General features: G+C 45.0%; 1 protein-coding gene across 3 annotated transcripts; it reads right to left on the bottom strand.

Annotated features, from left to right (window-relative positions):
- Positions 1 to 10: 10 nt before the first annotated feature.
- CIZ1 (CDKN1A interacting zinc finger protein 1) lies at positions 11 to 24,015 on the bottom strand. 3 transcript variants are annotated; one of them, XM_073314382.1, is made up of 16 exons: positions 23,914 to 24,015; positions 23,456 to 23,574; positions 20,677 to 20,792; positions 17,858 to 18,024; positions 16,512 to 16,647; positions 15,310 to 15,370; positions 12,573 to 12,652; positions 11,789 to 11,868; positions 9,659 to 9,841; positions 9,173 to 9,303; positions 8,237 to 8,321; positions 7,396 to 7,509; positions 6,830 to 7,009; positions 5,963 to 6,032; positions 4,691 to 4,812; positions 11 to 752 (listed from the first exon to the last, which is right to left on the bottom strand). In XM_073314382.1, exons 2-16 carry the CDS (start codon positions 23,545 to 23,547, stop codon positions 153 to 155), a joined length of 2,217 nt encoding a protein of 738 aa, XP_073170483.1. In that variant the 5' UTR covers positions 23,548 to 23,574; positions 23,914 to 24,015; the 3' UTR covers positions 11 to 152. The 3 variants fall into 3 exon arrangements, with proteins under 3 accessions (XP_073170483.1, XP_073170481.1, XP_073170480.1); XM_073314380.1 differs by having other exon boundaries at positions 23,861 to 24,003; XM_073314379.1 differs by having other exon boundaries at positions 23,857 to 24,002.
- Between the last annotated feature and the right edge of the window lie 3,312 nt (positions 24,016 to 27,327).

The raw sequence follows: 27,327 nt of genomic DNA, 5'->3' as shown, positions 1-27,327 counted from the left end.
TGCCATCCTCTATTAGACACGCTAAAGCCAGGCTTTATTTTTTAAAATAAAAACAGCAGTAAAGTAGAAGGCTTTTTGCTCTATTAAAGGACTCTGAAAATAAACATTTCCAGCAAATATTGTATGCAAAGGGCTCTCCCTTTAAAGCTGGTCTATCTGGGTTTGCGTCTAGCAGAACGTCTACGCCCTGCTGGGGTTAGATTTGCTGCTTCTCCTTTGCCTGGAGAGCAGGTATCTGCCTCCTTCTCTCTGATGCTTGCTGCCCCCTGTTCAGAATCCCCTTCACGCATTGGGTACAGGGGTTTGTCTGTGCCATCCCTTTGCCTGGTTTCATCACTTTCCTCTTCCTTACACATACTGTGGCCCAGCAACTCCCCTGTGGCACTGTCTTCATCTAGGAGCAGGCAGTCTTCACTAGTGGTGGGGGACTTGCTACCCTCCTCCTGACTTCCTTCCTCCTCTATGACCAGCGCTCCACATACATCAGTCTCACTGGCTGGGCTTTCACCTCTGCTCACAGAGGGGACCAGCTCACTCTTATTCTCTAGAGACCTAGAGGTTTGTTCCTTTAATGGCAAAACTTCTGTATCTTCCTCTCCTATGCCACGATTGGTATTCATTGTCTCCGCTTCATCCTCTGTCTTAGCAGGAGGCTGCTGCTGCTCATCCGATGACTGGAAGCCAGAGCCATGGGAGCACAAAGAGGCCTCTGAGTGTGCTGCTGTGGCACGGTGCCTTCCTGCCTTGTATCTCTGTGCAAAGGAAAAACATGTGAGCGATAACTGGACTGAGACATTACAGGATGTTTTTAGCTGGTCCAGGAGAAACCTGCACAAAGACAGTAGTGAGTGACAGACTGCAATGGCTGGCCTAATCTCCAAACAAAGCACACATCTACAGCTCTCTTGGGTGGGCTGCTGAGGGAAGGAGTTCAAGCTCCTAGCAAAAAGTGATGGTATTAAGGCTTTATTCCCTCTTGCATGTGCTAATGTGGCAGGATTAGGTAGAATGAGGCTGGGGATACAGAGCTAGAACCAGACTTTGATCGTTGTTCATCTTGATTGGAGATGATAGATCTCAATAGCCCTGTTGAATGTAAGTGAAAGCAAGAAAACTCTCATCCCAACTATTGACTGAATCTAGCTGTGGGGGTGGGCAGGAGACATGTAGTCTCACCCTCCTGATACAAGACTATTGGTTGCTTGCACTCCTTACAGGCATCTTAAAGGGGAATAACTAGATTAACAAATTTTGCAGCAGCTAAACACAATGAAATGATGTTTCCTTTTGCACTTTGCTCATCTAAGCAATGCACATTTACTTTCTGCTTCTTTGGCAAGAGCTTCAAGGTTGGAGGGGGAAGTCTCTTCAGTAAAACCACATTTAAGGGGATGTTTCTAGGAGAGTATTTTTAGTAGTAAGTGTCCCCACTTGCAAGAGTGCTCCAACATTCACTAGATAATGCTGATATAGGGCCTAAATTCACTGTCAGCATGACAATTTATTTGATGGGTTCCTAAACTGAAACCTCCAAGGAGAGATCAACAAGGAGGTTAAAATTGTCATTGCAACTTCAGAAAAATAGTACACAAGAGCCGCATGGAGCCAGCCTACAGAAGTATAACCATGGGATCCTAAGGCACAAGGGGATTTTCTCCAGTGTGTTAATCAGTCTGAAGGCTTTGACTTAGCAAGGTGGTGATCAAGACTTCTAGAAAGACTATGGCACTAAGTAAACAGCATGGGGCTCCTTCTCTTCCACAGAAATAGGAAAGTGATTGGTGATGCTAAACTTAAGCCCTGGAACAAGGGGCTTGTACTGAACCCAACAGTTTAACTGGACTATTCTATTCAGGTTCTTTTACTGTATCAGCATGTTATCTGAACTGCACTATGGTACTTGGCCATTGAAGGGGCTGCAATATTAGCCATTTGGTACTGAGGACAAAAGGTAAGTCCGCCCTGTGATCTTTCCTGGCTCCTAGAAAGTGAGTACAACTCTTATCACTCTTCAAATAGAGCTCTATGCAGCTCCTGCTTTTGGTGGCACAGAACAGAAGCAGCAGGAGGCTCAGTAAGTCCTAATCTTTTAGGTTAGCTGTTCCAAGAGTTTGTCCCTGCTCACGCTCCTGGTGCCTGAGGAAGAGAGCCCATTCTGCACAGGGAGAAACAGGTAAAAGGCCAAGCTGTCAACTGGGTAGACAGACACTTATGTGAAATGTTTAGTCGCACTGACAGACAAACATCTCATGCACTCAAAGCAAACTGAATACTTACTCAGCACCAGAGTTATTCTGATCAGCACCCTGCTGCTGCAAGCCTGATGGCACTTTTGTCTACGCCACAGAGTTGCGTGAGTTTAATTTTTAATTGATTAAGTTAAAGTGGTGCAAACCCCTTTGTGGACCCTTTGTCTGTTCCAAAATGATTTAAAATAAACCAGAATAGAGCAGTTTAAACCAGGTTAAGGGCATGGCTACACTGGAAACTTCAAAGCTTGTGAGAGAGGGCTCTTGGTAATCCACCTCCACAAGGGGAGTAGCTCAGAGCACTGGGAGCCCAGCGCTTGGAGCCTGTTTACACTAGTGCTTTAAAGCGCTCCGACTTGATGCGCTCAGGGGGGGTGATTTTTCAAGTTAGAGCACTATAAAATGCTTTGTGGACACTTAAGGCTTGGCTACACTTACATTACATACTGGTGTAACTAAATCAGTTTAAAAGTCACATCTTAAACTGGGGCAATTCTTGTTGACCAAGTGCAAGGTAGCTGTTTCCAGATTGGTGCACTGGACTGCCTCAGATGGAAGCTGCTAAGAAGCCTCCAGTATGGCATTCTGGCCAGAAGTGCTATTCACCCCCCTTGAAAGACACTAGAAGGCATTTAATGCCAAGACCATGACAGTCCTCAGACCTCTAACCAGCAGTATATGCACAGTCCAGGGAGTAACTGCTTCCAGCTGAGATCCCAAGACTCAAAAGGGAAGGGGGCTAGTAATACACCGAGACTAGCCTTAAATATCCGTAGAAGGCCAACTCCTCCAAGTCACACCTGGACTCAGCTATTTCCAACCACTTCATGAAACATTAATGAATTAACCCTCATGGTAGCCCTTGAGGCCATCCTCACTATTTTACAGATAGGAAGGGAGAGGCTAAGTGACCTCCCTAAAGTAACACAGCAACTCACTGCCAGACAAGAGGAAATCTGACTCCTAGTCCCCTAACTACTAGACAACTTCCTTCCTGCTACCCCAAAGGGTGGAAACAGTAGCCTCTCCCCTGGTTCTGAAGGTGAAGGGGAGGAACACTCACTGCTGCTATGCAGACTCATTTTTAACAAGCTGCAAGGGAACGTAACTAAGTTATTCAGATCAACGTACTGAAGCACAACAGGGACAAGGGGGACTGATTCTTTCATTCTGGAAGTGATCTGTCTAGGGAATGGGTGACCCAGAGGAGTAGCTGCAGCTTCACCTGCTGCAAAGATTTTAAGAACTGCCAGTGCACATGGGACACTGTTTCCCCCAGCTCTTGGTAAAGGTAACAGGGATAGCAAGGGGATTGTTAACTCCTTTGCCAGGTTAGTCAAAGGTTAACCTGTCTGAAGACTAGCAGAAAAGCTCCACAGAACACACCATGAAGAAACTATAAATACACAGAGGGAGGAGAAATGGGATTTTTTTGCTGAAGCAGGCCTTGGCCCAAACCAGCAGAGGAAATGCAAATTGGAATTACCCCCTATCCCAGGAGTCAGGAAATGCCACTTCCATATATAGAACTCAAGCAATGGTAACTGAAAGGGGAATGAAAAACACTACCTGCCTCAAGAGCAGCCTGATGGTCACAAAATCTGATTACTGCCCTCCCTGAAATCCAAGCCCAGAGTGGAGGTGGCAAACTTGGGTCCAGCCATCAAAATTTGCAAGAGGCAGTGCATGAGTTTACAGCTGAAGGCAAGGGCCATTCTTGTATCTTCTGTGTGTGGACTGGATACAGCAGAGGAACAGCATTAACTGGCTGAACTCTGTGCCAGTGAAGAGCCTCCAAACAAGCTACCAGAAACTCCCAAGTTGCTTCCTGCTGCTGCTTAGTCCCTGCTGACCGACTGAACTCTCAACAACTTACAGATTGGAGTTCTCCATCTTCTAAAACTGGCCTGGAATTTCATTTCTACCATTTTAAAGATTAGTTTTCAACTACCTGTCCCCTGTATAGATGTTACCTATATGTAATTTGAGTGTCAGGGCCTATTTCCAGCATTACAGACACTGAAGCTTCACCTAGACAGATGCGTATCATTTCCTGCTCTCTTTAAAAGGAGCAGCTTCTTCTTGTCTAGTCCCCCACCAGCTTCACTCATTTGTACTCGCTAAGGGACCAGGAAAGTCCCAGGCTGAATCAGGGATTCCATTTCACAGGTTCAGTGAACAGATCCAACATTTGCTGGGGAGATGGAGGATTTCCAGCTGAGAATGGGTAATGGTGGACATTAGCAGTAGTAAGAAAGCAGGAGCAGAACGATGTCTGATCTACAAGGGCAGCTGAAGACAAGCAGGGAGCATACCAGATGAAAGCTGTGGCATGACGGACACTGTGATGGACACTGAGGACAATGGGAAGGTGCTGAAGGAATAGAGAAGACACACAGGGTGACAAATGCCAGGCCATGCAATTGCCAAAGGGGTCTAACCTGAAAGTTCTCAAAATGCATCAGGGACTTGCAGTGTGTGACCCGGGCAGCGGAGTCACTATGGTAGAATTTGTGACACAGCCTGCAGAGGTAACCTGCGACGGGGACCAGAAAATCCAGGCCTGCAAAATGGGAGGGGAATGGAAATCACAGATCACATTGAACGGAACTCCAAAACAATAAGAATGTTAAAGGGGAAATTAAAAAGGAAAGTTTTGCTTCTGTTAATTGCGGATTTTTCAAGATCGCTTGCTGAATATCTCATTTTACCACAGTACAGCTGTGGGCTGATATTCAGAGAGAGATCAGGTTGCCAAAGAAAAGAAACTACACAGCATAAAAAAAAAAATACAATGGAAAACTACAGAGACCATATGACCAGCAGTAATGGGCTCAATCCAAGCAGAAGACAGCAGGCACGTGAGAGAAACACAGAGAACATTCACAGCATTAATCATTATTCCATCTGCCACATGATAGTGGAAGGTTACAGCAATGTGGAAAACTGGTGTAAACAGAACTCTCCCTGTGCACAGAGCAGCTTCTGCTAGTGCATACGCCCCCGTGCCTTCCCCACAATGCGTAACTGGCTAGGAAAAGTTTTAGAAACCAAAATCTCAGCTGCTTACAGAGATTAGGGTGGTGACTAGAGAGAGCACAAAAGAATGTTCTGGAGGCAGCGCTGCACCTGAGGTCAGCAGCTTGTCTGTTCTGATCAGATACTAGTCTAGAGCGTTCATGCCAAAGACAGGCATGCAGTTCCATCTCCTTTGTGAAGTCACGGTGTGCTGACCTGGCTCTTCAATGCAGGAGAGAAGCAGCTCTACTGAGGCACCAGTTTTCGGGAGTGTTCTGAATGGGGCACTTGAGCTCCTCTTTGGGGCATCCCTGATCTAGTAACTCTGCTTTCGGCCCGACATGGCTTGTTCAGCACTTCACCCTTTTGCACTGGCTCCTTCCCCACTCCACAGTTGTTTAGTCCTCCTAGATGAGGTCAAGGGTTCTCAGCCCCACCTCTTGAAGGGCAAGAGGCACCTGCCAAACCCATTTACACTTTGACAAACAGCACTTGCCTTACACTTACAATTCAGATGATCAAACTTCATCCCTTCTCCAGAATCCACTAACCTTCACTGGTCTGACATGGACACTGGAGAGAGTGCGGCTTACTGCTGGCAACCCGCTCTTGCGCTGAGGCCCACCCTCCATACAATGGCAGCCCCTGGCTCCAGAAGGCACTCTTGGGCACACTGCTTGTCTGGGTTTGCTTACCATAGGGGGTATCTGGACAGTATCTCTCATTTCCTTCACAGTCCTCCGGAGTCTTTTCCTTCAGCCCACCCTGAACGAGATACCAAGAGACCAAGTCAGTGCATGTCCCCAGCCTGCAAGGATTGTCTACTGGGGCTGCATCCATTGCTCAGCTCCTCTCATGGGCCTTTAACCCTTCCAATGAGCCTGGGGGCAAAGCTGAGGTCCAACATGGCAGGAAGGGGCTTTTGTTTCCTATTTTCCCCTTCCTACTGTAAAATACACCCCTTAATTGTGTCGCCATTTACTCCATGCTGCACAGGTTACATTAACAGCATAGTGTATGGGACAGATTAAATCCCAACACAAAGACCAACTATCAGGAGAACATTTCATTAACAGAGTTAAAAAACACCTTGTATTTAAGGCCTGAGCTACATCAACTGTGTCCTTTCCATTGTTAGTTGTTCTTGAAGCAGAGAGCTATTTCCTCTGGAGAACACTTGCCAAGATGTATCCATCTGTGGATCCATCCATCCAGTTAGGAACAGGAGCAAAGCTGCTAATTGGTCAGCTAAAGCAGAATGGTTGAGAGTAAAGTCTAAACTGTTTTGCCTACCTTGACAAGGTAGCCAGGATATCTTCTTGCACATGTAAGGGCTCCCCTGTATCACTCATGGCGATCAAAGATCCTCCCACTCTTTGACAAAAAGCAAAATCAGATCTCAAAGTATCTTAGATAGTCCCCATCTTGTCCTGTGCTCTGGGAATGGACTAGATAAGCCTCCAGAATGCCCTGAGCTCAACTGGCCCTGACTGACTGAGCTATTAGGATCTAGCTCGGATGCTCATATAATACAGCCTTCCATTTCTGTTATCACTGTGTACCTGCTTGGTGACAGGATCTTCACTATCTGTCTGCACCACTTCAGAACCTTCCTCTTCACCAATTCCTTCCTCCTCCTCTTCCTCTTCATCGTCATCATCTTCAAAACAGCCAACAGCATCAACTGTGATTAGCTCCTCTGAGTCTTCTGGGCCACCTAGCTCCTTCTCACCCAGCCTCACCTGCCAGACACACAGAGGAAAGATCAGACCAGACTAGATTGCTAACTTCAGGCACTCATATAATGTCACTCTTGTTGATTAGGAGGACTGGAGAGGACTCCCGGTGGAGTCTGGGACTGCCGCATTCTGGGACGAGCAGATGGCATTTCTAGAAAGCAAGGCAGCGATCATGCTCCCAGTCACACATACAGTGCTCAATTATCAGTCTGCTCCTTCAAGTGGTATTAGAATGCAGTCAAGGAGGAGAGGAACCACTTGATTGGAAAAATGATGCATCTCTTCACTGGTTTGAGACAAGTAGGACATATGCATACTCCTCCCACACATACCAAGCACAGCCACTTCTGTAACCCAGCAGTGCTTCCCCCCAATCCAGTTCACATTACCTCCTTGGCCTTCTGCTTATGCTCAGGGGACTTCATGTGCTCTACAAACTTCCGAGGGGTCTTGAAGTGGCGGCTGCAGACAGTGCAAAAGGGACGGAGAGAGCGTTTGGCCAGCTGAGCAAAGAGGGATGAGAAGATCTGATTGGTTAAGACAGGCACTACTTTGTTTCAATTAAGCTTAATTTAAACCACTTCTGTCTCAAAATCATGACTGTGAATCTAGAACAGTCAGGCCACCTTCTTACAGCAGGAGAGGGGGCATCCTGGCACACACGCTTCCACATGCCCAAGAGGTGGCAAATGTGTGGGAAGAGCAACGCAGGAAGGCTCTGGTCGCTCATGGTCTTGAAAGATCTCATGGCACTTGTCATATGAGATGGGGTAGTTAACTCTAGCGTCCTGACCAGACTCCAGCTTGGGTAATTACAGACTGCCTACCTAAAATTCCCCATGCAGTTGAAAACGATCACGGAAAGAACCATGCTGCTATCATACCTCTGGCTGGACAGAGTTTAATAATAAGCAGGGCCTGTAGTAGTAATAATTGGAAAACAAAACAAGCTGCTAGTCAGTGCCAATTTGCTCAGCATGACACCCAGGAGTTCCACCAGCACCAGTGTGCAGGAGCCCAAGAAAACTAGATGCATAAAGGAGATCCAACTAGAAATATCCTCATCACCACAGTGCAATGCCCCAGCGTATTCCCTCCATCTTACTCCCCTGCCTCTAAGGATAAGTGAGCATCTTATCACTTGACCTCCCGCTTTGTAAATCAGGGCAGTAATTTGTTACCTTATGTTCTTGAGTCCTACGATGTTTGATCAGGGCAGTAATTTGTTACCTTATGTTCTTGAGTCCTACGATGTTTGATTAGATCCCCTGTAAAGTGTATCTGGCAGGTGTTACACCATCGCTGCTGGGTCTCTCTGTGGCGATAAGAATGGTTCAGTAAGACTCCCTTGTGTTCCCCACTGTTTTTGCAGTTCTGCGCCATCTCAGCACTTTTCCCTCCATAGACTATCTCCTCCACCTTTAGCTGGTTGGTTTAATTCAGTCTATAAAAATGCACCCCTCACAACAGTCCGTAGGCTGATGAACTGCATTAAAAACTATACTGTGACAAAGGCAGTATAGCTACCCTATAGGAAGCAAATGAATAGTTTTCCCAGAAGGGGGCTACCTGCTGGGGTTAAGGCCTAAGAGAACAGATGGGCCTTGAACTTTACCCTGAACACTGACATACACTGGCTGGGTGGGACCAATGCAGAGACAAGTTCTAAAGTCAAGGGCCTTCAACTCAAAGCCCTGGCACCCCATGTTCAGAACTAGGGACTGCTGGCAAGAAGGTCCCAGCTGAAGTGTCTTGAGCATTTCTATTAGACAGTATCTGAGATCGGATATATGCTGTGACATGTATTCTATTAAAGGCCAGCCATACAGAGACACCTACCCTGTCCATGTCTGAGCAGGTCTCTCTTCACAAAACACTAAACATAGAAAGTGAATGCTGTTTTTACTGCTTTGGGGTTTTTCTTCACCCCCCCGCTTTATGTACATTCTGAGAAGTGAGGAAGACGTGACAGTTTTACTTGTATCCAAAATTTTAATCTGTTTTTACAGACTTGTGCTTTGCAATGTTGGTTTTTGGGGTGATATTTTAAGGCCAGTAGGGACACATCAAAGGTATTCCTAAAGTTCAAAGCACTACAATATCTAGGTACTGACCTAGCTGGGATCAGCCCTCTTTACCTTCCACCTCCAGCATACTGACACATACCCATCTTTCTTAGCCATCAACGTCTGCTCCTTCACCATGGGCAGCAGTGAGACAAAGCAGACATTACTCATGTGTTGAATCTCTCCAAGTCGCTGCTGGTGTTGAATTCCAGCCATGTGGGACTGGAAATTCTAATAAAGGAGAAAATTCATTTAGATGGACTCAAAATTTAAAAACCCCCAATACAGCTAAGTCAATTCAATTCCATTCCCTCTACTGATCTATAATATTTGGAAAGTTTAAAAGCTTAAGAGCATGGCTACCTGTGGATTAGTCAGCGCTGGAGCTTTAGGATGTTAGCTTGCAAGCTCTTTGGAGGAGTGGTTTATTTTATTTGTTTATTTATAGGCTTTTCTCGGCCTCTTGTTACCGTAGTGCCTGATGCCTTGAAAACATGTCTTATGGTGCAACATTTTTACCACAAGCCCCTGGCCATGCAATTCCTTCCCTTGGCCCCCAGGCCCAGACAGACTCCAGTGTTTATACCTGCTGGTTGCAACAGTTGGTCTTGCAGATGTAACAGAAGAATTTAAGGACAGACTCAGGACCGGTATCAGCTGTGCCCAGCTCACAGGTCCACTGTCCTGGCTTCAGGGCTGTGGTGCTGATAGCTCTGCTCTCACTGCTCTGTTGGATGGTCACTTTCAACGAGCCCCCCGAACTCAGCACCTACCATAAAGAAAAAAAACAAGAGAATTTAATCTAGATGGGATCTTTAGGGGCTTCCGATGAATAAAGGGTTAATCCAATTTCCATAGCACCTGGAAAAATGCATTTAAATTTCAGTCAGTCAATCTCATGTCATTTCAAGTTTTATGTATGGGGGCCCTACCAAATTCATGGTCCATTTTGGTCAATTTCACAGTCAGTTTCAGCTATTTAAATCTGAAAGTTCAGTTATTGTAATTGTAGGGGTCCTGACCCAAAAAGGAGTTGGGGGGGTCACAAGGTTATTGTGGGTGGGGGGTTGTTGTACTGCTACCCTTACTTCTGTGCTGCTGCTGGTGGCAGTATTGTCTTCACAGCGGGGCACCTGGAGAGCGGCGGTTGCTGGCTGGGAGCCCAGCTTTAAAGGCAGAGCCGCTGCCAGCAGCAGTGCAGAAGGATGGCATGGTATGGTATTGCCACCCTTCCTTCTGGGCTGGGTGTCTGGCCAACAGCCGCCGCTCTCCAGCTGCCCAGCTCTGAGGCAGCGCAGAAGTAAGGGTGGCAATACCGCCATCCCCCTAAAATAACCTTGTGACCCCCCCAGAGCTCCCTTTTGGGTCAGGATCCCCAATCTGAGAAACGCTCGTCTCCCCCATGAAATCTGTATAGTATAGGGTAAAAGCACACAAAAGACCAGATATCATGGTCCATGACGCGTTTTTCATGGCTGAGAATTTCGGAGGGCCCTACTTATGTACACACACAGTGTTACCATCGCTGTGCTTGGTCCACAATCACTTTCATTATTGATTAAATTAGTTGCTGGATCTTCCAACACAGAGTCACTCCCAGGCTAATGTATATTTTTATGCTCACAGTTCTTAGTGGACCCTGGAGACATTACAGGCTGATCCAGTTATTGGAGACTGCAGTGCTCCACAGTGCCAGCTGGGGGGACACCCGCAGCTTGTGCTCCCCCATTACAGGCTGTTCAGCACTCCACGCAAGGATCTAGGCTGTAACGTAATTCCTTAACACAGTTCTGTCAGCGTATTGTCCTGTCCACATACAAAGACACCCCCACATTGGAACACAGATGTCACTAACCATGGCAGACAGCCACGCACTGGCAGAGTCGGACATGTCAGATCTGGCCTGGAATACAGACAGGGCTTTAGGTGTTGTTTTATGATTAAACTAACTATAAGCACAGGCTCCCAGTCTGCAGGTGCATTTCCCTGCTGGTTCCAATAGTGTTATACCTTGCCCTGCTTCTCTCCAGTCTACTTTCTGGAGTGCCAAGACCCAGCCAGCCTCTCCCTCCTGCTATAATTTCAAACCATAAGGTAGCTGCCAGCCTTCAGCTCACTTCCCAGGAATGGTAGGGAAAGAAAGGCATGCTCTCCATCTGCTTTAACAGCATCCCTTGCAATCTCTCTACCAACTTTCATGTTTATCCTCAGTGATTCTACAGCCTCCAAAACAGACCTGCCTGATGGGGATGGCTGTTCCCCTTCCCAGACTAGGCTGAGAGAGGTGCCTCTTGGGAAACTCAGACATTTAAGAGCGATTAATCAATCTTTTAATGCAAAATTTTAAAAAAAGAAAAAAAAGAAAAAAACCCACATACAAAAGCCTGCCATCCTTCCAGATTAGTATGAAATTTAAATTAGTCATAACTCCAATGGTCAACGTGAGGGCAATACTGTATAGCTTCCAAGCTTTTAACAGGGGTGTAGATTTACAATTAAAACATTGCCACAATCTGCTGTAATTTAATTAGAGGCAGACCCTGCATAGAAGCTTCCTACAACAGCACAATGCCGCACCTGGGCCACTGATATTAACCCCAGAGCCAGGTGCCACTTGGTTTACAATCACAATGGAGATCTGGGTAAAGCAGATGCTTTGGGGTAGGGAGACATTCTGAGTACATTGTCCCTTTATGCTCAGGACCTGCCTACCTACCTCTGGAGCTTTCAGTTCCTCAGAGAAGCTTCTCTCCTTGGAGGCATCTTCAGTTGTATTCTCCCTCACACTGTTTGGTCCTAAAAACAGAAGACCCTTTAGCTGGATTAAAACTAAACTCTGATAGAAAACCAAGAAACAGATGCATGAAGTCGGAAAGCTTACATCACCCCTGTACACAGATATTACCCTAGTTTCACAGGGCCTCAACCTGGTTTTCTTAGAGAAAGTCCTTGCACAACATGAAAATTCATCCCACTGTTCAAAACAATCTGGAAGCCCCTAATTTAACTGGAAGAGGGATAGCTACTGGGGCATATTCTTAGGGTGTTGGTCCCAGTATTACTCTTCCCTCACTTTTCATCTTTGGAGTGTGTTTTTGAAAATATTCAGGGTATCTGCAGACACCAAGACTATCCTACACTGAACCTGGTAGGTGTAATTCCCAGCTCTGGCAGACATACACACATCAGATCTGCTCCAGACAGTGTGCTAACATAGGAGTGGGGCTGTAGAGGTGTGTAGGGCAGGGGCTCAGGCTAGCCACCCAAGTACATGCATACTATCTCAGACGGGGTTATATTCGGGTAGGTAGCCCACACTGTTATTTTTAGTGTACTAACATATATGTCTACCCAGGCTGGGAATTACATCTTCCAGATGAAGTGTAGATGTACCTCATGTGTTACACCATATCTCTAGCAGGAGAAAACCTACACATCCACACAACTCCACCAGCAGGTTGGGGACACCATCGCTCATGTCTGTCATGATAACCCCTTACCATCTGCCTGGGTTTCCATGCTTAACTCCTCTGCTTCCTGGCTGCCTGCAGCATCCTTTTGTATGGGCACTTCTTCCACACTTCAATTAAAAAGAAAAAGAAAAACAAGATTATTTCCCATGTCCAAAGCCAGGAAGATGGAGAGACTTACGCCAATACACAAGGTGGTGTTTAAACCACAGGCCAAGGAGTTCAATCTACAGTGTTCTTAATAATCAAGCAAAAACATTAAATCTCAAAAACAAGTTGATAATATTTTACTGTTGCAAATGATATTTCTGGTGATCCTCCAGCAAAACAGAACAAGGAGGGGCTCCATAGCATACACACAAAAGTGTTTAAAAGCCAGCCAAAAGATCCTGAATCAATTGTTCAGGAATAACTGTCCTAACCTGATAGAAGGATGGGGAGAGGACTGCCTGGAGGTTATTCACACTAAGGGGTTCTGGGATTCATTTCGTGCCCTGGCTGGTGATCTCCAGGACAACTGCAACATGCACCTGTTCTAGGCATAGGGGAAGGTTAAAACTGAGGTCAGGAGGAGACCTTGTTGGTAGCCAAGCAGAGGTTTTCAGGAGTTCTGTCTCACTAAGATTTCAGTTTCGTTGAATATTTTCCTGACATATTTTGCATTTGATTGCAGTGGATAATCAGTAGGTCAATAGCTCTAAATACCAAACTCTGCTAATAGGAGCTAGCTTTGGTGTTTCATTATTGCCATTGGTCTGATTTAAGGAGTGGAAACAGGCTCCTGAGGGGATTGCTAAGAATGAGTGACTGATCTGCAGAATGATCCGATAGAGCAGATTTCTTTCTGATTATATGTCAGCACTCAGAATTTTCAGCTAGGTTTTAAATATGTCCTTCTTTCCAGGCCAGAACTACATTCCCACCTGTGACACATGACAGCGCACTCCGAACTCGGTAACAGCCTGCAGTCTGTATTAGGATTTAAACACACACTCCATAATTTAGCAGACTGATAAGTGATAAAGTAACTGGGTTACACGGCTATAAATAAACAGCAAGATTTTGACAATGCAGACAAGGGCAAAACAAGAGTGGCTTGTATTATCGTTATTTGGTTAAGTGTTGACAATGTGCTCACACACCCTCGACACACGGATGGAGAGACAGCTCCTCAGGGTCTCTAAGATCAGAGACCTAGAGGAGGTGGTGTCACTTTTTGAAACTGAGGCGGCAGCATTATATTGATACTTGTTACCATTTATGGCTCTTGTGTGAGGACATGGGATTTCAATGAGTCGAATGAAAAGGGTGGTTGCCTGTTGCATTGGGATAAGGAAGTCGTTCCAGGCATACGGACAGGGCAGAAGGCATGAAGGCAAGAGTGGGAGAATGAAATGAGGGAGCATGAGGGTGGCATCTTTGGCGGAGAAAGGGAGAGGTGGGAAGTGATAAGAAACAAGAGCAGAAATATATGCAGGGTGGTGCGGTTCAGAGTTTTGAAAGGGAGGTTTAGAACAGTAAACTTCATTTGTTCCAGAGTTTCATCATCAGGTCATTCTCAGATAAATAAAAACACTCTCTAAAGCTAATCCAAGGATTCAGTTACATACATAAGACACACAGTAAATCTGGTAGTCTCTAGCCACTGCTCAGTAAAGACTTAATAGAGTCACTGCAGCAAGGTCTCCTATCACTAAGACTTAACTATTTATTCAATTTATGCTACAAAACATTGATTAATATACACTGCAAATTATCAGCATAATTAAAACCAAACTAAATTTGGCAAACGGATGAACAAAGTATATGGTGTAAGGAGTCAGCCTTTGTTTTAACTGCATTTATTCATTGTCTTGCTAATTCACAATGCAGCCTCAAATGCGGAATAATATTTTGCATTTCTATAACACTTTACATGATCAAAGTGCTGTATAAACATCAGATCAATCCTACAACACCCTCCACAGAGATCTGTGTTAATCGCTAATCTACCGATGAGGAAACAGGCACAGAGAAGCAAAGAGATTTGCCCATGGACCACAAAGTGAATTGGTAGCAGAGAACAGATTAGGTTGCAGGAGTCCTCACTCTTCATCGCTAGTGCATATTAGGGAGCTTCTAATGCACTTGAACAGAAAAGGGATTTTGCAAATTAATTCACTTTGGAAAAAAAGTTATCAAATCAATGTAGAATAATTCTCTAATAATTCTTATTCACTCCCCTCGCCCTATAGATGCATAACAGTAACAGGTCTGAGCAGGATACCGTTTAGAACAGCATAGACTACTTGCTGAACTGTGTTCCATATTCTTCCCACCAGATGGTGTCAGGACATTGCATGGTTCCTGGTTTAGGAAGCAGAGAATTTGCAAGATAAGCCTTTATATTGTGTGTCATTCCCCTCCACCTTCATTCAAATAATATCAGTTGCCTGTGTTTATTTATACCCAATTGATATATGGATCCAGGCAACAGTGGGGCTCAGGAAGGGTCATCTTTGTAGCCTGTCTAGACACGGTTCATTGATCCATCTCTCTATTCATCATCTTCATGGCTGTGCCACTTGCAGCATCCTTGGACTTAGCAAGTGCCCTGAGGTTTCTTGAGTCACCCTGAGCACCAGAGATATTCCCCCCCAAATGCCAGAAGTCAAGCTGGCATTGTAGTGCTCCATTTTACTGAGAATATAGCAATGGAACACCAACAAAAGCAGACAAGCAATCTAAATCCGATGAGCATTTCTATGGCCTTTTCAGTGGAAATTACCTCTTCAGTCTCTTTGCTGCAGGCTCCATGTCCAGTATAGATTCTGCTGGCATTTTTGGTTCTGCAGGGATAAAGATAGATATTACCTTAGCAGAACATCTGATTTGATCTCCTACCAAATGGCCTATGTCAGATACAGTACTTTAGAGCAGATAAGACGACTATAAAGCACTTGGCCAGTTCTGGCTTTGAGAAAGGTGGAAATGGATCACTAACTCAAGAGATTAGTAATAACCTGGGGGATGGAGTTTTATCTGTAGAGGTTACTGCTCTAAGCCTGACCCCCGAAGTAGAGATATGAATTTATTACTAGCCAATGGTTGTTTGGGTCTTAGTCCAATACCAAGGGGACAAGAGCCCACACCACAAAAATCCAATACTATACATTAAGGTCAATTATTAGACCTGTCAAACTGCTCAGTATCCCTGTAATCAATATCAGATTTCCACTGCATTTGAACTGGAAAATCATTCCTTTATGAGGCATTCATGGGGATACACTATAATTTGTGTGTTCTTAGATTGTAAGCTCTTTGAGGCAGGGCCCATATCTTCACTTGTTTGTAGAGTGCCTAGCACAATGGTGTCCCAGTAAGATTCCAGGTATCAACACGGAAACAAGCATCCTAGTAAACAAGTCTGTTTCTTTAACATATTGGTTGCAAGTGAGTTCCACCTCATACAAGTTTTAGTCTATGGCTGCCGTGCGGAGTTCAATGCTGGTAAGGCAGCATGACAGCTATTGTTCCAAAATTATTTCCTTTTCTCATCCCACTCAGAGGTTCTTCTATACCAAAGTGACTTACTAGACAGGCAAAGGAACAAGTAACCTTATCTGAAACAGGCACCAGCGGGGAAGAGATGAAGGGGATTATATCATGAGAGTGCTGTAATGCAACAAGGAACATTGCTCCTGCTCCACAAGAGGTACATCACGTACATCATCTCAGTAATGGATACAGCTTCCACCTGATTAAATGAGAGATATGGAGCTAGTTTGCAAAATCAAAACACCTAACTAATGGCATAAATGAAGCCCAGTGCAGGGGTTCTGACTGGAGGCTAAGCCAGATACGTTCGTCTTCCAGAAATCCTCTCTTGCAGTAAGCTGCTAACGAGAGATTAATGCCATCTCCTGTTTTTGCTGCATCAATATCCTAAAGAGGTTTCTTGAGCATACTCAGAAGATTGTGTTTTCTTACCTGTGGGTGAGGAGTTGTTCTGTTCTGACCCAGCCTGGGTACCCTCTGGAATTTCAATTTTCTCATCAACTCCTTGTGCCTGAGATGAGGATGTCTGATCCAGTTCTCGCTTCTTGTCAGGGGCCCTCTGGTAATCCTGCAATTAGCAAAGAGTCTCAGACCCAGCTCTTTTCTCTTTCTCAAAACTCAGCACATCTCCCAAAGCTCCGGACCAGAGCAGAAATTCCAATACAAGAGAGCCTGAGGGTTTGTCTAAGACTCTCCACCTATAAGCAACTGAAAGTGGATGAACAGAGCTCTGTACATGGATTCCAGACTGCAGGCACCCACTGACACATCTCCAGGATTTTAATGGAAGCTGTGGCAGGTCCAGGGTACTTCAGAAAGGCACATGCAAAACCTGCATGGGCTGGAATGAAGAAGAGCCCCAAATAACTACTCTTCCTTTTCTCTCTGGGCCAGACCCAACGAGAACGCTGATCTAAGACAGAAGTTCCAGTTAAAATGGCACTGAACTAGGTAACACAAAACCTGAGGCTGAAAGAGAGGAGAAATCTTGGCCATTTAAAAGAGACCATCTTCAGTAGATTCTCAGACAAATCTGAATTCAGACCTGGGGAATGGATTCAAAAGGAGGAGGAGGTGGGGATTAGTAGTACTTTACAATCTTGTAATACCTTTCACTGAGAATCTTAAAAGGCTTTATAAACTTCCATCAATTAAACTTCACAACATCCCTATAAGCAGGTATTATTCTGATTTTACAGGTGGAAAAATGGAGACAGAGAGAGATTAGGTGACTTGTTGATGGTCACGAGTCAGCACACAGCTGGGAATAGAGCCAAGGACTCCCAACCTCCTGCTCTATTTTTCCATGTTTCAGGCCAGTCTCCAGGAGTGCAGCCATGAGGTGTTTACTAGAGAAAGGACATGGAGTGAAATATCCTGGACCCACTGAAGTCAATGGCAAAGCTCTTAGGCTTCAGTTGAGCCAGGATTTCACACATTGTGTTGTAGTTACTTTGAGGTAGATATTTCTAAAGGTTCTTATTATTTTGCTATTTACCTAGAACTAATCAAATGAATCCTGGTATCCTAGGACAGGAGGGGTCTACTGGAAGAGGATGGCGAACTCCCTACCACTACAACTGGGATCTCTGGAAATGGGTTGGTTTGACCAAAGAGCTTCTACGTCAGCAATCTGGTACTAAAGGATTCTTTTTTCATTCTAATCCTCCTGCATTTCTCTTTAGTGCCCCATGTACAATAAGGGCAATCATCTTAGCAGGCACCAGCCAGCAACAAATGAGAGCTAGTCTCTAAAGATCTGGAAATCACAAGCTCACCTTACGAAACATCCGATTCTGCCGCTGGAATGGAAGGCCTGGGAAGCCCAGCTGTGCGGGCTTTAATGAGACCCCGACAGGTGGAGGCCCCAAAAGGGAATGTCTTGTAGCCTGAGGGAAAAACTGTTGCAGAGCTGGGGCTGTCATGTTAAATCCTCGTAAGTTTCCTACAAATGCAAACATACAATATATCACTCCCATGTAGGGTGTGTTCATGAGACAGCAAACCCCCAAGCCATGATGACAGCCGGGAGGGGCAGAGCTTAGAGAACTCTGAACCTCCCTTTCCATAGGGAATGGATATCAGTAGTTGTATTTTGCTAGCCGGCTTCTGCTTCCCCCAACCACCCCAAAGATCTCACTCCATCACTGCTGCCATGTGGGGATGTGTTAGACCACTCAGCTGTTTATAATTGTTACTGCAAGCTAAGCTAAGCTCAGCAAGCTAAGCTTGGAGTGATTATTTGATTCAAACACTGTCACCCATGTTTAAAGAAAGACAAGATCTTGTTTTTGCAAAGATTCTTGTGCAGCTGGCAGTTCAAACTGTGATCTGGATGCGTTTTTTTTTTTTTTGGACAGAACAGCAGCAGCGATTGGAGCATTTCATTAAAAACAGCGTTTTACTTTTTAAACAAGAGATTTCATAGGCCTCTCTGCCACCAGATTTATCATGCAAGCTCAAAATGATAAACTAAACCCAGACACTTAAGATGCTACTGTTTTCTATCATAATGTTTTGTCTTTTGAACAGTTCTTTTCAGCAGAGCATCCACCTGAAAGTGCTTTATAACTATTAGGTAAGTATCAACGCTTCCCAATGAAGGGAAGCCACAGACTTTAGAGCCAAAGTTTTAGAAGTGGCCTCTGATTTTGACTGCCAATCTTTAGAATACCAACTGCTTGATTTTCACAAGTACCGAAGATCCATAGCTCCCACTGAAGTCAATTTGAGCTCTGGATGCTCGGCACCTGTGAAAGTCAGGCTGTAGCTGTCTAAAGATGGACATCCAAAATCAGAGCTCACATTTTACATAAGTGACTAGCCAAAGGCCACACAATAAGTCAGTGGCAGAGTCCAGAGTTGAACCTAGGAGTTCTGACACTCAACAACATGCAAAAGCACCAGATGACCCTGGTATAATGTATAAAGGCTGCAACACAACACAAGGAATTCCCACAGATTTTAATTACTTGTCAATTATGCTGTGAAAAAGAAGATCTCTTCTTGTAAGGAGATCTATCTCAATTTTGAACGGAAATCTATTTGAAGAAATGGCCTTCTGTTCATGGTTTAGCACTTTTATAAGAACTGCACATCCATTTAGACTCAGAAGGGCATTTGTTCTTTCCCCACTTCCATTGATGAAACCATAGGCTTCCACTGAATTATTTATTCTGATGTTTCTCAGGCACTGAAATACCTGGGCATCAGATATTCTCACATGTAATCCAAACCTGTAAGTGACCACAAAAATTCAGCTCACAAGTATAGTCGTATTGTTCAGTATGGTCTTTATTACACATTTAAACATGAGACAATGCAGAATGTCAAAAATGGAAATCATAGATACTAGTTCCAGCTTGCTAATAAGGTGGGGATAATACTCCACCTCAGTACATTAGACTGGTCACTAAAACACCTTGTTCAAGTGGCATATCCAGTTTGTTTCAGATCATTGGACATATTTCTGTTTTAAATACAATTTGTCAATAAAATGTTCACCTCTAGAGAAAAGCCATGCTACTACTTAACATCAAATTTATCAGTCATCCTCCTTTCATATTTTTGCTGGCCCCAAGCTCTCTTCATCATACAAACATACATCAGAAACTTTAAAATCAGCACTAACTTTGGATTAGAGTTTGTCCCTTACTGCCTCAGCTTTCCTCGGCCAAACAAAGATCTCTAGATGGCCACTGGGGTCATGAGAGAGCATGCTTATTGATTAGGCAAGGGAGAACAAAGGGCATGATAACAACATGCAGAATAAACCTTCACAAACAAGAATCATCCCTGGTCTAGTTTTAAGTTAAGAGATCATTCAAATTAACCCAGGTAGCTTTTTCTTTGTTAAAATGGGACTGGCTGGTTAAAAATAAAAGAAAATACAAAGAAGTTCCTTACCCGCATTTCTAACACCTTACATTAAACTACAACTATTATTGGGGGCAGCCTTGTAAAATTGTCTTGAAAACTTATCAGACCATGGACAAAAATCAATCTACCTGGGAACCAGATGATGGAAGAAACAGTGACTTATTCCAAGCAAGTAGTATGCCACAAAGCTGTTTCTTAAAAATTTACTTTTCACTTCTATGCCCTTTCTTTTTCCGCTTCTCTTCACTGAGCTTGGAAAAAAGACCACCTAATTAGTTACACTTTCTGCAACACATTTGTTTGGGTTCACAGACAATGCAAGTGACTATTTAAATCCAAACAAAAATTATAATTGCTGTTTAATCTATTCTCAGAAACATTTTTATTTGCCTTAGGCTTGTAAAAGAGAAAGAGTTTTACCACCATCTATCTTTACCGTCTAAACCACCTGGAAGATTCCCATTGCAAAGTCACAACTTCCATATCAAATGTCGAAAATCCAATTTCTCAATTGCTTGGGAGCAACAACTGAAGAGCCTCCGAGACTTCGATTGGGGCAAATTTGAAAAAGAGCAGTGCAGAGGAATGGAATCCCAAAGCATAGAGGACTCTGATGCTTAAACATGCAATATCCATTCTATGACTTCTCTCTCAGGTTAAGTGAGGGGTGAAGGGCTGACTAAATAAGTGCAGTGAGCATCTCCAACAATGACAGTACCTTGCATCTGTTGCAAGAGCAGAGTTCGCTGAAGCATTGGATTGGCATTGAGGAGTGATGCTTGATTCGTTGCCCGTAAGCTCAGCATCTGTTGCTGTTGAGGTGGTGGCAAACCCCTGGAAAAGAAGGGATCAAACCCTTAAAAAGCTTCCTGTAGAAAAATGTATCCTTTAAATTCACTCTTGTTGTCTCTTACAAGCACAACACAAGGAGCAAAGGACAAAAGCAATACTGATGCATTTGCATTAAAACACCGTTGTATACATTAACATTGTATCCCCGTTCTTCCATCCTCCTGGAGCACCCCGTGGTGAGGGATTGTCCATTACAAAATTTTAGGTCTGCAACTTTGCCAGGTTTAAGAGATAGAACCTCTCAACACCACACACACATAAAGGGTAATGACATAGCTTAAGGAAGTTCAGTAAGGGACTGCAGGTCTACAGACGAATTCAGGTAGCGATCAACTGCCTACATGGAACAACTCCTCTTGATTTTTAAAACATTTTCATCGTCCTAGTACACTACCCAAAATCCACTACTCCCACCCAGAGGCTGTCCATATGGTTGCAGTTGCACCTAAATGTGAGTGTTGGGAAGAGTGGCAGTCAACTATGACTTTCATATTTAAAGTATGGGCTAGAAGGAAAAGATGAGAGTAGTGGGAATATCCTGGGAATAGGGTTGAGCAGCGAAGCGTCAGTCTGGTTCAGGGGATTGAAGAAACTGCCATATATTACCCTACACAATTCTTACATGCTCTAAAAATAAGTCTCACTGCACTGCTCTCAACCCCACTACCATAATTTATGAGCCAATATTAATTTACTTACCCTACTCCTAGAGATGCTATAAATATTATGAAGACAAAAGCAGTTTTTTTGGAGGGGGAGCCTATTCAGTGCTGGCTTTTAAACCTCTTAAAGGAGAAACGCTTGATTATATCAGACAAGCCTTATGCTGGTGGGCACGAGTGCTGACATCACACACCATCACATCTTAGGTTGGCAAGTCAAAGAGTTGCTGAGAAAGTCCTTCAGGTGTGAAATTTACTTCTGTACAACATCTTCCTCAGCCCAAGCCACCCCACTTAAAATATTTTTTTATTAGGAGACCATTTGAATAAATAGACCGATATTCTCAGTATAGTGGGTCACCTTTTAATAATGATAGATATTTGCTGTATTGTGGGTCATTTACATTTATTTGAAGAGAAATTTAAATACTTTCCCATCCTTTTTTCTCTTATATTACCTTTGTAATAGAGAGGTTTTCAAGCATATCTCAATAACATCTCACCATACTGATACAATGGTGGTTGTGATTTAGTAGCCAAGGAACTTCTTTTCCTCCTTACATTTCCCCCCTTTAGCCTTGAATGCCTGCTGCATAAAGTTTTAGACGAGAACAGTAGCACCTAAATGCATTATTTAACTGTTTCTGTAGTATATCTTCTATCTCTGATCATAGTGGGCAAATTTCCTTGACTAGAACTATTATCTTCTCTCTTACATGTTACATGAGCAGTTTCACTCTTTATTGTCCTCTTTACTACTTGTGTCTGGCAGACAGGTGTCTTGATTTGTCTTTTAATCCAAATCAAATACAAAGTCACACCCTCAACAGCATGGGGTGCAACTGCACAAATATCTGTGCTTATACACAAACATCACTTGAAAGACACCTTACCACATGTTCAAACTGAATTCAATAATCCCATCGTTACACTAACTAAATAATAATATACACATAATAAAACAAAATGTTTTAACCAAAAGGGAGTTGGGAGCCTGATAATATAGTAAAATCCATGCTCCTGTTTAAAAGGTTTAGTAGGACATTTATGTAAGTTGTAACAGGTAACATTTTCCTCTAGATTCCCCACTTTTAAACAACAATCAGCTTTTCTAGTTGGATTGTTGTCCATCCACCTTTTATTGATTTAAATTTGGACACTTTGACTCTACAGAATTTTGTTTTATATGATCTATCCTACACTATTATGTTTTACTTGCTTTCAGGTACTAGGATGATGGGATCAGAGAAATACTAAGGTGACAAGCACCTTAAAAATAGTATAGACACAGAGATTCTTAATGGGGCAGTGCCCCATCTGTTGCAAGGGAGGGAAGAAGCCTTTCAACATCCAAACTGTAGTATTTGATAACTGTCTGGTGCAATGCCAGATCTGGAGGAGCTGCACCCAGCAGGAGCTTCCTTCGCCTACTGCCCCCTCGGTACAGAGCTAAGGAGGAGTGTTCTGGGCAGTGCCCTGATCCCCACCCAAGGGCCGGGCAAACCCTTTATTCCCGTTGCCGCCAGTGCTACCGCAGCTTCCAGACAGACCCCTTTCCCAGCGCATGCAGACAGATGAGCCTCTTCAGCTGCCAGACTCACCGGGGGAAACGGAGTCAACCCGTGGCCCAGCTCCCCGCCCCGTGCCGGGCCCTTCTACTCCAATGCACAGATCCCCTTCGCTCCAGCCGGGCTCCTCAAAGCTCCACACCGACCTCCCTCACGCCACCTCCCCAGGGCCCTCACACCCCTGCGCTGAGCCCTGCCCTTCCTCCCACCGGGCCCCTTGAGCCCTGGCACGGATCCCTCTCGCCGATGCCCCCTGCCCACATGCAGCCCCCTCCGCCGGCTGGGGTGCCCGGGCCGCCCCGGACAGGTGGAGGGGGAGCGCAGGCGAGGCAGGACACCAGCCACGCTCAGGCTTTCCTGGGGGAGGTCCCCGGGCACAGGCCCGCGGTCCCCGGCCTCGATTAGTCGCGCTTACCGGCCGCCCTGTTGCGCCGGGTGGTGTTGATGCTGCTGCTGCTGGAGGAGGTGCTGGAGCTGCAGCAGCTGGAACTGCTGCTGGTTGAACATGTCTGGGGGGCCCCACGCCGAGCGAGCCTGGGACAAAACGCAGGAGAATGAGGGAGGGAGGGAGGGACCCGCGGCGGGGGGGGGTTCAGGCTCGGAGCAGCCGCTGAGCCGCGACCCGCCGCCCGTCCATTCACTCATCGGAGGGCCGCCCCCCGCGGTCACCGCAAGCAGCAGCCAGGCGGGGGGGGGGGGGACGACCTTCCGGACCGCACCCCCGACAAATCCCTCCTCAAGGGGCGCCTGCGAGCCCCCTGCTCGGGTTTGCATCGAGCCCCTTCCCGGGGCACCGGGACTCCCGCTGCAACCAACCTGCCTTTACATTTCTTGACCGACAGCCTCCATCTTATTGCCCAGAACAATAACCACCTGCCGCCGCCGCTGCCAGGCGGCTCGCTCCGGCTTCTCAGCGCCGCCTCGCTGCACCGAACCAGCCCGCTCCCCGCCAAAGCGGAGCCAGGAAGCCGGAGCGCAGCGCTCGCTGTCGAGTCAGCTCCTTCTGGGGGCCTGGAGGAGCCGTTGCACCTCTTCGCCTTCCTCCCGAATCTCATTCAGCTGAGGGATTCCCGCTAGGAACAAGGGATTTTGCTGCGTGTTTCAGTGGGACACTTAATATCTCCTTCCCCATCTTCCTGGAGTCTCATTGAAATTGCCCCAGGGTGGGACACCTCTGCTACCTTCTCCTTGTCCTCCACGCAGCCCACAATTCGAAGTAGGGTCCCTTGCACACAAGCAGGGCTGGGCACCATCTGTTCAGGGGCTGTGGCTAGGCGAATTGAGTAACCTGCTAAACGGGGAAGCAGATGGTAGCCAACATCTTTTTTTTTTTTACGGTCCAGGGGAATCCTTGGTATCTGCTGCAGATGGTAACTGTCTCACTAAGGAAATGGAAAATCCCTAGCACTCGCTGTCAATTTGTTGTGGTCTGATTTCCACAAACTTTGCCCTGAGAAAATTGTCTTTCTGGGAAAAATGAAACTTTTGCATCATTCTTGTGAGAATTTATTTTTATTTACAAGATTTTCTAACAAGTTTAGGTGCTTTCTCCTGATAGTGTGAAGCAAACCTTTCCTGTGGGTGTGGCAACTCTTCTAATGAACTCATTTGAAGTATGTGTCCAGTATCTGAGACCTCTAGCTGAAAGAAGTGCTGTGAACTCTCATTTTCTCTTTAGACTCAATCTAGTGGGACAATAAGACTGAAGTCCTGATTTTTTGCTGTTTACTGTACTAGGGAGCCATCCTACAATAATTATTCATTTGAAAAGCTCTTAATCGTATGAATGGTCTCATTGACTTCAGTGAGACTACTCACACAAGTAAAGACTTTTGAAGGACTAATGGTTGCAGGATTGGTCCTTAGCTGGCTTTTTTTTTTCCTTTTTACTTTTTTGTACTGTCACGATTTTATAATAGTCTATCTGGAGATCCTGACCCTTAATGGCTAGCTGTGTTAATGCCTAGCAGGGCTGGCCTTACCATGAGGCGAACTGAGGGGGCCGCCTCAGGTGCCAGACTGTGTGGGGGGGGGGGCCACTAGGACCCAGAGTTTCAAAGTTTTGGCCCAAGCGAGGGGCACGGGGGAGTCATCTGAGCTCCCCGCCTCAGGTGCCAAAACGTGGGTTGGCCCTGATGCCTAGACTCCTTAAGCCAGTCATTAATGGCTCAAAAACACGCTCCTGTTGATTTTTGTGGTTTAAGTTTTGTCCCAGGAAACAGTCATGGGAAAATTTATATGGAGTCTTTTTCACATTGCTCCACATAACTGATCCTTTTCCTCTACCATAATTACCCTACTGCAAAAACTGCCCTGGCTGAATAATTTGCAGTGGTGGAAGAGCAGGAAAAAGCCTTTGTAAGAAGATCCAGAGCAGTGATACACAGACCTCAGTGCTTCAGGAGCCAAATTAATGATCAACATTACCCCCAAAGAGCCACAGTAGTGTGAATTTATTATTTCATTTACTACAGTACTATATATTCAACACCTCTTAATGAGTAAGGAAACACATGATCATAGTAAAATCATCCTGATTTGGTTAATAACTTAATTAGTTAATAACATAGTAAAAGCATCGTGACTGGTTAATAATTAAATCACATAGTGTTTTAATATCATGTGCTGCAAAGAGCCACATTCAAGAGCCACTTGTGGCTCATAAGCTGCAGTCTGAGTGTCAGTGTCCTAGAGACTTCGGTTAGAGAGGAAGGCTGACCCAGTAGTTTGGGCATAAGCCTGGGACTCAGAAGAACCAGGCTCTATTCCATACTCTGCTGCAGACTTCATGTGTTACTTTGGGCAAGCCATTTAGGATCCAACTGTAAGGGTATTTAGGTGCCTAGGGGGATTTTGAGAAGCACCTAAGCACTTCTGAATTCCCCAGTAGGCACCTATCTGCATTTTTAGGCACCTAAATACCTTTATAAATCTGCATGTGCTTCAGTTCCCCATTTTCCACAATGAGGATAAAAGCACTTCTTTATGTCACAGATGTTATGATGATAAATGACTGGGAGAGCTGGCAGTGACCCTTATATTTAGGGTTCTAAGTAGCCCCATGGTGCATATGTATTGTGATACTCTTTAACTACATGATCACATACTGCTTTTTCCACAGAACACTGAGGGTACATCTACACTTCAGAACAAAACAAACCCAAACAAAACCCCTGGAGCAGCAAGTCTCAGACTCTGGCTCACAGGGCTCATGCTAGAGGGCTAAAAATAGCAATGTAGTTCCTGCTTGGCCTAGAGCCTGGCCTCTGAGACTCACCCCTCTTCCTGGGTTTCAGAGCCTGGGCTACAGCCCAAACTGGAATGTCTATACTACAATTTTCAGCCTTGTAGTGTGAGCCCCAGGCAGCTGACCACGGCTACAAGACTCCTGGCTGCAGGGTTTTAGGCAATGTACATGTACCCTGAAACCTGTGGTGCCCAAGAAAACAGAATTAAGATTGCAGAGGCAATCATACATTTGGCATTTCCTAACTTCTGCTTGACTTTGCAACTTAAATAACAGACTTTTAACTCACTCTTTGTATGTAATATATAAAAGATTGTGAGATGCTCAGATATTACAGTTCTGGGAGCCATATAAGTACCTAAAATAATGTCTATATAATAAAATTCCAGGAATGTCACTCCGTGTGACAGTCTGAAGCCTAAAATGTCTGTAGTCAGTGTGAAGTGATGGAAGAAGCTACAAGCATGGCTGAGGGCTCTTTTTGTTCAGAGTATTGTCAGGTTGAATCATCTCTGGGTTTCATGGTCTGTTACTGTCAATTTTTAAATTCTCAGACATTTTGACTTTACAAATTGCACACCCATGCCACAGCAAGGCCTGTATCTACGCCATCGCTAGAGTCCTAGACCACTGTGATATCAGATGTAACTCAGTCAGAGCACCACCTTTACAGCTAATTTGCATGTAGTTTAACTGGTGATATGACACAGAAGTGGACTACTTGGCCCAACTGCCAAAGTTCATCCACACAACAATACAACCAGCACACAATAAACCCCAAAACACATATAGCTCCTCACCGTAACACACAGCCCTCATTTGTCACCTACACAAAGCAGCAGGAATTTACCAGCACAACCTCCCCTGCCCCCGAAACAAACTAACATTACCACCCACCAACCCAAACCCACACACAATAACTCCAGTCACACAAAGCCCTTCCCTGCAGCACACCTCTCATTTGCCACCCACATGACTCTCCAAGCACAACACAATACACACACAAATCAACACGATCACCCCCACAACACAGCCAGCAA

Source organism: Lepidochelys kempii, chromosome 16 (assembly GCF_965140285.1).
Source record: "Lepidochelys kempii isolate rLepKem1 chromosome 16, rLepKem1.hap1, whole genome shotgun sequence".
Lineage (NCBI taxonomy): Eukaryota > Metazoa > Chordata > Testudines > Cheloniidae > Lepidochelys > Lepidochelys kempii.
The sequence above is the reverse complement of the archived record's forward strand: the minus strand, read 5'-3'. Positions and strand labels throughout refer to the sequence as shown.

What these genes read in the sequence shown, in the direction of transcription:
- CIZ1 (XM_073314382.1), bottom strand. Translation starts at nt 23,547, where the DNA reads ATGTTCAACCAGCAGCAGTTCCAGCTGCTGCAGCTCCAGCACCTCCTC. An exon ending in GAACAACTCCTCACCCACAG is followed by an intron (nt 15,371 to 16,511) that starts GTAAGAAAACAC and finishes TTATCCCTGCAG; the next exon opens with AACCAAAAATGCCAGCAGAA. An exon ending in ATAAGCAGAAGGCCAAGGAG is followed by an intron (nt 7,010 to 7,395) that starts GTAATGTGAACT and finishes TGTGTCTGGCAG; the next exon opens with GTGAGGCTGGGTGAGAAGGA.